Raw genomic sequence first — 11,680 nt, forward strand, 5'->3', positions numbered from 1 at the left:
TGGTCATATTTTGGAATCTTTAATGGGTTGAGGAGAAAGGAGGGTGTGATTGGAAGACTTCCCTATTAACTTAAGGTTAGCTAACAAAAAGGATACAGAGGTTTCATCTATGGTGCCAGATACTGTGGGCTTGTCTAGGCTCAAGTAGACAGGTTGTTGTTGGAAAAATAAGAAGCTGGAAAAAGAGAAATACCTTCTCAGCTGATTTTAAAAGTGAAACCAAGGAATAGGAAAAAATTAACTTTTTACAGGATATGTGCCAAGTATCTTGCAAGTGCCAGGAGAATGACCTAGGGTTATTCAGTGAAGGAAACAATCAGAGGTCTTATAGATATGTCTGTCTGTCTATCTCTTTTAATCTTGAGAGCTCCTTATGAAATACCACCTCAGATTCCTTAGGCTTAGGGGAGGAGGACTAAACTATTAATACAAAAAAATCTTATCAGGAGAATAAAGGTCTTATTGATATAGCTATATGTGTATGCCTATTCATATATTTATCCGATAGAAGGAAATATTGTATCAGGTATATTCTTCAGGGTAAGGAAAGATAGCACTTGCAGTTAGAAAATTCTAAAAAGGAAAATCTATCTTTAAACACATAATAACTGTAACTACAAACACCAAGTCTTGTGGAAAATATCACAGCAGTTAAGTGTTATTAGCCCTGCCACAAATGTAGAGTCCATGGTGGGGAATAATGTATAACAAGGCTGAAAAAGGAGGGTGGAGCTAGTTGGGAAAGGGTTTTAAGTGAAAAACAGAGAAGTTTCTATCTGGGTGATGTGGTCAGACCTGTGCTTTAAAAAAATTACTTTGACAGCTATGTGGAGCATGGATTAGAGTGGAGAGAGAATTGAGGCAGGGAGATCCATTAGGCAATAGTGCAGGTAAGAGGTGATGGAAGGCTTGAATTAGAAATGATGACTGTGTTGTGAGTGGAGAGAAGGAGGTGTGAGACACTGTGGAGGTAGAATCAACAAGATCAGAAAATACCCCTTGCAGGAAATGACATGAGCTCAAGGCTAAAGGAAGTTAAGGAGGTGAGGAAGAAGAACATTTCAGGCATGGGGTTCAGGCTGCCTATAAGCAAAGGAGTGGGAAGGGAAAAGCAGTGTACAAGGAATAAGAAAGCCAGTTTGACCGGAAAGTGGAGGGGATAAGGATAGTAATCTGAAATTGTCCTAGAAAAGTAGGCTAGAAGCAACTTGTGAAGTCATTAAGTGACAAATAGAGGAGTTTGCATTTTATCCTGAAGGTCAAAGGGAATTGTTGAAATTTCTTGAACAAGGAAGTGACTTTTTTTTTAAGGAATACTAATGTGACAGCTATGTGGGACATTGTTTAATGTTGAAGGGAATGGAAGTAGTTAGGAGGCCATTGCAATAGTCTAGGTAATAGGTGAATATCTAGGTATCTGGTGATATCACCTGAGCTAGGGTGACAAAATTTTAAGTTTTAAATTTTTGAAAAAAAAAATCCCAAATATAATAATAGCCAGTATTTAAATAGTGCTTTAAGGTTTATAAAGTATTTTTACTTATGCTATTTTATTTGGTCCTCATAAGAACCTTTTGAGATAAATGCTAGTATCACCCCCACTTTACAGATGAGAAAACTGAGGCTAAGAGAAATTAACTGACTTGCCTAGGGTCACACAGCTAGTTAGTGTCTGAGGAAGGAAAGGAAGGGAGGGAGGGAGGGAAATATTTTCAAGTACCTACTATGTGCCTTGCACTGTGATAACTGCATTGTAAATGTGATCTCATTTAGACAACCCTGCAAGATAGGTGATATTATCACCCTTATTTCCTTCTCCAGTGGATTAGGCAAATAGAGGTCAAGTGACTTGCTCAGTCTGTAAAGCTGAATTTGAACTCAGGTCTTCTTGACTCCAGGCCCAGCACTATCCACCTAGCTGTTCTACCTAGAATACATTGAGTACACAAATTAGCATGAAAACAGAGTCTAATGTCTGAAAGAAATTAGATATGGGGTGATTAGAAACTACCAATCTGAAATAAACACTTTACATATATAAAGGTAGCTGGTTTAGTGGTATGAGTCCTATCGTCAAGAGAGATGGTTTCAAATCTTACCTCTGACACTAACTGTATATCTGTGGGTGAGTCACTTAAAACTTTATTAGCCTCAGTTTACTCATCTGTAAAATGGGGATAATGATCCTTGTATCATTTACCTTTCAGGGATGTTTGTAAGGATCTAATGAGAAAATAGATGGTGCTTTACAAACCTTGCACTACCATATACATTTTAGCTTTTATATTTTAGTTAGCACTTTGTAAATGTTTGTTGAATTGTTTAACTAAAAATTAGGTGGAGAAAATATTAGAATTCCTCCTCGAGCTGCTGATATGCCTGATCTCAGTCAGTACTGCTGCCATGTTGCTAAGGGTTGATAGGGATGGTGTAAATCTTTTTTTTTGCTGGGGTGTAGGGTGGGGAGGAGAAGGGTGATTTCACATCTGTAATTTCATTGGGGAAGGAATCTCTTCTGCTGTTGCAGGTCAGCTACTGGTCTGTCCCTTGTAGTCTCAGAGTGTTCTTGGGGGGCACTGAGATGTTAATGGACTTGCCCATGGTCACAAAGTCAGTACGTGTCAGTGGCATAGCTTATGACTAGCCTCTATACACTAAGTCATGCTGTATCAGTAAATCTCATGGGATGATAAACTATTTGTGAGCATGGGCACTAAGGTATACTGGAAAGACCAGCAGGTCAGTTGATGTGGGATTTGAATCTTGCCTAGAGCCATAAGCAGTAGTGATATTTGTGCCTGTAATGGCATAAGCAGTGCCCACGATAAGCAGTACAAAACAAACCCTCAAACCCACTTCTTCATAGAGGGTAGAAGAGAGAGCAGGGCAGAGCTCACAAATACAGTACTATCCAAACTGAGCAGAGGCCCTCCCTTTCCGAAGTCCCTTCCCACACACATGGCTAAGGTAAGACTTTGGGGCTGCTTCTTCCTTTTAGGGGAGGGAGTGCATTTGGGTAAACCATGACTGTCACAGAGGAAAGCAACGGCTTGTCTGGGCCATCATCAGAAGCATCCGATCTCAACACCTTTGTTCCCAATATTTTAAGCTTTGGCAGAAGGTTTTAGGACAGAGGAGGTACTACCAGCTCATGATCATGGATGTGGGTGGACAAGGTGGGGGGTGAGGTGAAAGGGAGAAATGGGGAAAGGGTGTGAGACTTTTCCTTCCCTGCTCTTTGCAAGCCCTCTGGGTATAGTGACAGTTAGTCTAGTAACAATGTGTCATCAGAACTGCCCCCAGTCCCAACCAATATTCAGTGTGCAGCTTACATGGTGAGTGTGTCTTGGGGTTCTCTCTGGCAGAGACCACTCAGTGGGAATAAGCATGCTAATCTCTACTGTTTCTGTAATGCCAAAAGATTGCAATTGCTCCCAGTCCTGTCAAAGGACAGAAAAAAGTCCTAGTCTCCACTCTTGTTAGAGATCTGATCATGCTTTCTTGACATGTATTTAGCTGCATGACCACAGACAAGTTGCCTCATCTTTCTGAACCAGGGTTTTCTTCTCTGTATAATGGGAGACAATGATATTTGTTCAACTTACCTCAGGGTTAACTCAGAGGAAAGTGCTTTGTGTGCCTTACAATGCTACATATATGTCATTCTTGTTGTTCAGTTGTGACCCCACTGACCATAGCAGCCAATACTGTCCAGAGGTTTTCTTGGGAGAGAAATTGTCATTTCCTTTTTTTAGTGGATTAAGGCAAACAGATGTTAAGTGACTTGCCCAAGATCACACAGCTAGTAAGTGTCTAAGGTCATATTTGAACTCAGGTCTTCCTGACTCCAGGCCCAGCATTTGATACACAGAGCCTTCTAGCTGCCTCTTAAGTCACTATTGCTATCCTTTTATCTGGCTTTTAAGAATGATGTTCTAAAATGTCTGTAGCAACTCTCTTTGTCTTTGGTGAAGAATTGGAAATTGCAGGGATGCGCATTAATTGCGGAATGGCTGAACAAGTTGTGGTATATCAGTACTACTGTGCTATACAAAATGATAAGCTCAATGATCGTAGGAAAAAAAAGAAAGACTTGCACCAGATAATGAAGAGCAAAATGAGCAGAACTAAGAGAACATTGTATACAGTAACAGCAATATTGTTTTAAGAATTACTTTGAGCAAATAAGTCATTTTGACTATTACAAATACCCAAATGATCTATAAAGGACATATGAAGAAAGGTGTTATCTGCATCCAGAGAAAGAACTGATAAATAGAAGTGTGTATAGAATAATTTTACACACATAAACATATATATGTACATCTATTTGTGTCTAATGTCTCTAGGTCAGGGGGAGGAGAGAAAAAAAGAGGGAAAATTTACATGATAACTTTATTATATATTTAAAAGGAATAGTATGTTGTACACAACAGATTTGCAGTTTCATGTTCAATCATCTTTTTAAAAATTATACTACAATGTGAAAATGCTTATTTTATTGCATAAATTTAAAAATAAATAAATGGGAGTGGGGAGAATGGTAATGGCATGTGTAACTATATATAAAAAAGATAACTATGGGAATCAAATCAGTCAGTTAACAAGTATTTACTGGATGACTAATGATAAAAAACAACATGTTTTTATAGTGTTCTAAGATTTTCAAAGTACTATATAAATAGACTTTTCACATAACAGCCCCTATGAGTTAGGTAGGACTCATTTTATCCTAGGACATTGCTAAACACTATTTTGTGACTTTACTTTCATTCAAATAAACCTAAACTTTAAAGTCTATACTACAGGTCTCCTTTAATAGAACTGTGACACTATGGATATTACAGTCTTAGAGATTTAAACACTGAGTGACCTTGGCTAAGTTTGTGACCTTTAAGGAATAGATAGTAAACTTCTACTTTTTAAAACCCAACACATCCACAAAAAGAAACAGACATTTTGATAATTTTTTATTGTTCCTGTATTGTTTAAATTTTCTCTTCTTTCCTTCTCTTTCCTCTCTCCAAGAGCTATCCCCTATAACAAAGAATTTTTATAAAAGAAAAAAAAGGGTAAAATTTGTCAACACAAAATATTCTAACATTATATGCAGTATTCCTTTCATAACCCACGGACCCTAGCCTCTGCAAAGGAATAGCAAGAAGCATCTTCATATCTCTTCATTGAGGCCAATCTTGTCTTTCAAATTTCTCAACATTCAGTTTTAATTGTTTCATTGCTGTTCTTTCCTTTAGATTACTGTAGTCATTGTGTGTGTGTATGTATATATATGTATATATATATGTGTATATATATATACATATATATACACATATATATATACATATATATATACATATTATGCACACACACACACACACACACACACACACACACACATACACACACATATTTTCTTGGCCCTGCATACTTCAATAAGCATCAGTGTGTGTAAGTCTTTCCATGATTCTCTTTGTCATGCTTGTTTTCTTAGAGGACAATAATATTCCATTACTTTCATGTACCGCAATTTGTTTCACTATTCCCCATTCAATGGGTATCTACTTTGTTTTCAGATCTTTGCTACCACAAAAAAAAGTGTTATTATAAATATTTTGGTGCTTATGGAATCCCTTTCCTTTTTTGTCATATACCTTGAGGTATATGCCTAACAGTGGAATTTTTGCATCAAAGGATATGAACATTTTAGAAATTTTTTGCATGATCCAGATTGCTTTTTAGAATGGTTGTACCAATTCATAGTCATACCAAGTAGTGTACCTGTCTCTCTACAACCACTCCAAGGTGACTCTTCTCATCTTTTATGTCTTTACCAATTTACTGGTATGAAGAAAACCCTCAGGGCTGTTTTGATTTTATTTGCATCTCCCTTAAGATTAGTGATCTGGAGTATTCTTTCAGATAGTTAATAGTTTTCCATTGTTCTTTTGAGAAGTTTGTTCAGATCTTTTTATTGTTCTCTTTTGTGGGATGTCTTTTGGGTATAGTTAGTTGTATATAATGGCTTGATATCAAACCCCTAGCAGAGATATCTGACACAAATATTTTTTCCCAGTCAACCACTTCCCTTTTTTTTCAGATGACTTCATTTTGTATGTGAAAAAAATTAATTTCATGTAATCAAAATTATCTACTTTATCTTTTGTATTTGTGTCTATTCCTTCTTTAGTTAAGAATCCATTCCCTTTCTATAGGTTTATGATCTGCTTCCCTCCTAATTTTTTTATAGTATGATTCAAGTTACATATCCATTTAAATTTATTGTGCAATATGGTGCAAGATATTGATCTAAGCCCAATTTTTGCAAGAATGCTTTTCAGTTTTCTCAAGATTTCTTTTCAAATAGAGAATTCAGAAAGATGGGTCTTAATTGGGCTTAGCTAATGCAAGAAACAGCGTGACCTGAAGAAAAAGAATAATGTGGTTTCCATTTCTGTCTTAACTGCTAAACTACCATAGGATTCTGGTTAGGTCCCTCACTGTCGCAGTCATTCCCTTGGTAAAATGGGCCAAACAGAACTTCCCCATAAATAATGGTTTGAAAAGCGCTTTGAGAACCTTGAATGTAAAGCATAATCATAGTATAAACAAGTTACTCAAATATGGCAGATTATTATGGGTGGCAGCTCAATGTCCAGGATTTATCTGAGACTATTCCAATTTAAAAGTCCATTTCTAAATCAGAAAAAATATTCTCTATCAAATCATATGTTCTGATTTTTATTCAGAAAATATGGTCACCAAAATTGTAACACTGGACTCACGTAGATGGCTTTTTTTAATTCCTTCATGTGTTTTAGTGAAATACAAAACATAGGCATTATCCTTACTTTCAGCTTTGGATTTCATCTTGAGTATAATTGAAGATAAGTGTTTTTTTCTATTTTCATTCCAGAAAGCATCATCATTCATCAGTTACGGATGAACTCTAGATGAAAAACAATACCAAGCATATACTTTGTGTGTGCATCTCCTTTGAACCCCAGCTGGATGAATATTACTTCCGCAGCCCTTTGCCATCACCATAGTCTTCTATGCTACTGATCACTAATGGAAATAATTTACTACTTCCAATGAATGTTTTAGGGGGTAGAATTTTAAAGCTTATGGCGCCTTGCTAATATGGAAATGGGTAACAAGAGCAATACAGTCTCTGTGCCAACTGAATTATATTCTTCTATTTGCAAAACTTTCAGGTCCACTGGCACATGCTTGTGTTTGTTGTTGTTATTTGCTACATAATTTATTTTTTAAAGTATACTTTGTAATGTGATTTTTCCATTTCCATAGTCAATGGCACATGGAATTGTTAAATACACTGTCAATTCCTAAAAGTGTTGATATTTTCTTTTCAAAATCATAAAGAAATGTAATGCCTTTTTTTTCTTTTGGTTGAGCGAGGTATTTTTATGGAAAAGAAGAAATAATATTCTGTACAATTTCCCAGGGTGAATTTGTAGATAAGACTTGAGAAGCACAATATCCTTACAGGGGACTTTTTTTTTTAAATAGTGCTATGGTTCTGAATGTGGTTCAATACTAACAAATAATAGCTATGGAATATGTCCTGATTTCCAAGCTTGATTTAAAATATTTTCCACTATTTGTGGAAGCTGCTGTTACTTAAGAGTGTTTTTTTTTTTGCCAAAACCCCAAATTTGATGCTAATCACCCTGGGAAATGATACACCTAATTGAAGTGCGGAAGCTTAACCTGACATTAACCTGATATACTGTAACTTAAAAGCCAATAAAAGCATATCCCACCTAACTGGTTCTGTGAAAATGTGGTTTAAGGCAGAATAACATTAGAAGAGGGAAAAGAATGTTACTGCTACTGAGGTTTCAAGCACCAGCTTAGACTGGATCATTTCAAACCACCTGATTTGCATCTCAGGGCAAAGGCTGAACAATATTACATGAGGGTTTCTCAATATTATGGCTGGGTTTGGTTACAGCGCATTATTGATGTTATTGCAAAATGACATTTATCAAGGCATGGTTACACAAGACATAAGCCTGTAGTTTCAGACTGACAATTGAGAGTGTTTTCCTACTAGTGGTATGTAATGATAAGTATAGATAAGAAGGGACTGTGTGCTGCTAGCATAGTTTTGGTGAGGTCAACATTTTGTTATATCTTCAGAGCTTATCCTATATGAAAGTTTGAAGATGAAAAGTGGTTAAGTGTGATAAAAAATAAATTAAGCACAGTTGCTATTCACTGATGGCTTTTGGGTAGGACAGATGATTATGACAGATCTTTATGAACTATTTTAAAGCTGAGAGGTGTGATTTCTGAAAGCAAAGACAATATACCTTACTGAAATCTCATTGTCAGAGCTGCTATTGAATTCAGTTTTATATGAAAATTTGCCCCAAAGTTTACTTGAAGTGCTGACATTTCTGTTTTTCTTTAACCTTTGTCAAAATTAAAACATTTTCAGTAGGTCTTATAACAAAACATAATATCTGGGAGCAACATGGAAGGAGAATGAACCTGACAAATTATAAATCGACTGAACATATTTCTAATTTTATCTATACACATATTATATAAATAATAAAATATTGCAGTTAAGGAAAACCTCATTTTCAGTGCCAGAAGAATAATGAAATCAACACAAGCAATATTGTGATGAGATTATTTCTTCAAGTCCCAAAGAATGGAGCCCATGATGTTACAGATTTGAAAGAAGAAACCCTTGCTAGGTTTGAACAGAAGTGGGAGAATTTGGAAATTCTATGACAGGGACATTAGAGAGTGAATAATTGTGCCTTATAGAAAATAACAAGGTGGCCATGTTATATGTTTAAATAATTTTGGTTTTCACAAAGACAAGGAAATATTATGACATTAGTTCTGGTCCAAATGACTATGATAGCATTGCCATAACTTGTAAAATTTGGCCTGCTGGTCAAAAATAATATTGTATATATGTGTGAGGTTGATATTACTATTATGAGGTTTTGTTTTCTAAGGAAGCTGAATTATAATGATATTTCAATTTCAGAAGAGCTACATAATGTTGTTATATCTGAGGTTTATGATTAAGTGCCTTTTTCTCAGATATTTATACTTCTGATATAAAAATTTACTCTACAATGAAACATTGTATTGGGTCATAATTTAATAGCTCTTCCTCTCTATCCCCCTCTAACAAATACTACAGATTTGATGGTGTTTCCATATGCTATCAAAAATCATATGGATCAAAAGAACAAAATTTCAGATCATCTTCAAATCTTGTCATACAGCATTGACTTTTCACAGAAATGCTATAGGCAATCTATACTATTTTTACCTAAAATGATTGTTTTCCTGCTATATTTAGAATGCACTACATTATCCCAAAACAAGAAAGGTTGAGAATAATGGCTACAACCAGAAACAATTTAGGTAGGAGTTCATGTTTCTATCCATTCTGTGATGAAAGCTTCTGTATATTGAATTGGAATCTAAGGGCCAGGGAACTGAACCTAACTTAGTAATTTAAAAATTGAATATGTGTAACAACATACAGAATTAGCAAAGATCAGAAAGCTTTATACAGTAAAGTGTAATAATGGTAGGATCCATATTTATGGGATCATAGACTAAGAGTTGGAAGGGGCCTTAGAGACCACCTAGTCTAATGTATTCGACATGTGACCCAAGTCCATAAATATATCAAACCATAACGCCCCTGTGTAATATCCAGGTTGCCCCTGTGTAATATCCAGGTTACCCCTATGGAATCCCTTTTCCCACCTCCACCCCTACATCTGATAATATGAATAGTGCCCTTTGCTGGTGTAGTCTTTCTGGGATACCTCAGGTAAGTTTTGAATCATGGATATATGCCAGGCTATCTTTGATTATTCTTATTAGAAGGGATATATTTTTGTGGCTCCAAAAGTTTCTCCCATTATTGCTGGCATGGAAGGGACAGTAGCAGTTCAAGTTGTTACCATTCCCAATATTTCTCTAGTTCTGTGTCTGTAGCAACTTGAGAAGGACAGGTGATAGGGGGAGGGGTTGTGGGAGCAGGTAAAAACTTGAAATTCCCAATAATGGCAGCACTAAAGACAGGAAGGTGATTGGAAATAGAGGGAGGATAAGTTAGGCCCCCTTACGAACATTTGTGCCTCAGTTTGGAACTGTCCTAACCACACAAAATGTTGATATTTGTTATTAGAATCAAATATTAATAATCATCAGACTACGTAATGGTACTTCTAAAATGGGATAATTTTTAAAGCTCCCCCAATGGGATTGTACCAAACTTTTCAGTTCGTGTCACCAGAAGCCTTTTTCTTAATTCATTACACAATGAATCCACTGTTGCACTTAATTCTTGAGATATTACAGAAAGAAAATGTCCTGAAATAATTCCCTATAGCTGCCTCCAATATATCAATAAAATATTTGTCTCTATGGCAGTTAGTAAATATAGCAAATAGACCAAATTTCAGAATGATAGCCCTGATTACTTGCATGTGAAGAATTTACAACAGGGCTTAGGCTTAGGACAACACCAATTTGAAAGAAACATTAACCTGAATTGATGATGCAACATAACAGCTTAAGCATAAGCAGAGAAAGCTTGATCTGAAAAGAATTTCATAACCACCTAAAAGTACCATGTTTACAAATCAAAGAAAGAAAAATGCAAAAAGAAAAAGCCATAATAAAGTCCCCAAATTAGGAGGATTTGGAGAAAATAATCTTACTTTTTAGACCTTTAATATTTTATTTCTCAGATTTTCAAGCACTTAGCCCAAAACTCCATGATTTCATGAAAGCTATTTTTTTTTTTTACTTAGAAAAATACTATAGGTTCATTCATTTTGAACTGAAACGTTCACGGTGCCATCACATGCTACATTTATTTTCCAGTGTTATTTCTTGTATATTTTATTTGGGAATTTTATCTTATTATTTGTGGGTTTGGTTGTTTCAACACTGCAGATTTATAGTCTATATTGTGGTTTAAAGAATATGAGCTAGATTTTTCCACACAAAGAAGCTTATAATTTGATCAAATATGTTATTAGGATTTGTGGAGATTTAATGTATTATCAGAAAAGGAATACATTTGAAAAAGTTTGGAAGTACATTTTATTTTCCTAATACTTGTAACACAATGTACACTTAATATTGCCTCCTTTGAATTGTATTAATTGAGAAGTTTATTGTTTTCAAGTGAAAACTGTTAAATATGTGCATTTATACTTATCTTTTATATGAATGCAATATCCTGCCTTCAATTCTTCACTGACTATTGAATTTATTTAACTAAGACATTTGGAGAGTTAGTTATAAAGTCAACAGTACCAGTTGAAATCTCACTAGAGTGTGAGACAAATAAGGTTTGTAAAGCAAATGCATCGTGCAATATTCCTTTTGAGTTGAAACAAACTTCATAGAAAATAAAACCACATTTTAAATGAGTACAGAGCCTCCTCTTCATTTAAAATGTAGCCCTCTCCTTTCCTAAGACACCAACTAGCACTTGGCTCACCCCAAACTACCCCCAGGTTCATCCTGTAAGTCTGATTCTACTTACAGACCAGAGCTCATAAGCATTTACCAATGTGTTTACTTTTCTTTTTTTTTTTGGCTAGGCAATGGGGTTAAGTGACTTGCCCAGGGTCACACAGCTAGTAAGTGTTATGTG

General features: G+C 35.5%; 1 protein-coding gene across 3 annotated transcripts in view; it reads left to right on the forward strand.

Annotated features, from left to right (window-relative positions):
• Positions 1-11,454, forward strand: part of FILIP1 (filamin A interacting protein 1) — a 260,849-nt gene extending 249,395 nt beyond the window's left edge. For all 3 annotated transcript variants that reach the window (XM_021000129.2, XM_021000130.2, XM_021000131.2), the window contains one exon: positions 6,917-11,454. Coding sequence is in view for 1 of the 3 variants with exons in the window: in XM_021000130.2 (XP_020855789.1) it covers positions 6,917-6,957 (41 nt within the window). In the remaining 2 variants the exon portion in view is untranslated. The remainder of the gene's footprint in view (positions 1-6,916) is intronic.
• Positions 11,455-11,680: the final 226 nt, after the last annotated feature.

The sequence above is a fragment of the Phascolarctos cinereus genome, unplaced genomic scaffold (genome assembly GCF_003287225.1).
Source record: "Phascolarctos cinereus isolate Bilbo 61053 unplaced genomic scaffold, phaCin_HiC Scaffold_5;HRSCAF=322, whole genome shotgun sequence".
Lineage (NCBI taxonomy): Eukaryota > Metazoa > Chordata > Mammalia > Diprotodontia > Phascolarctidae > Phascolarctos > Phascolarctos cinereus.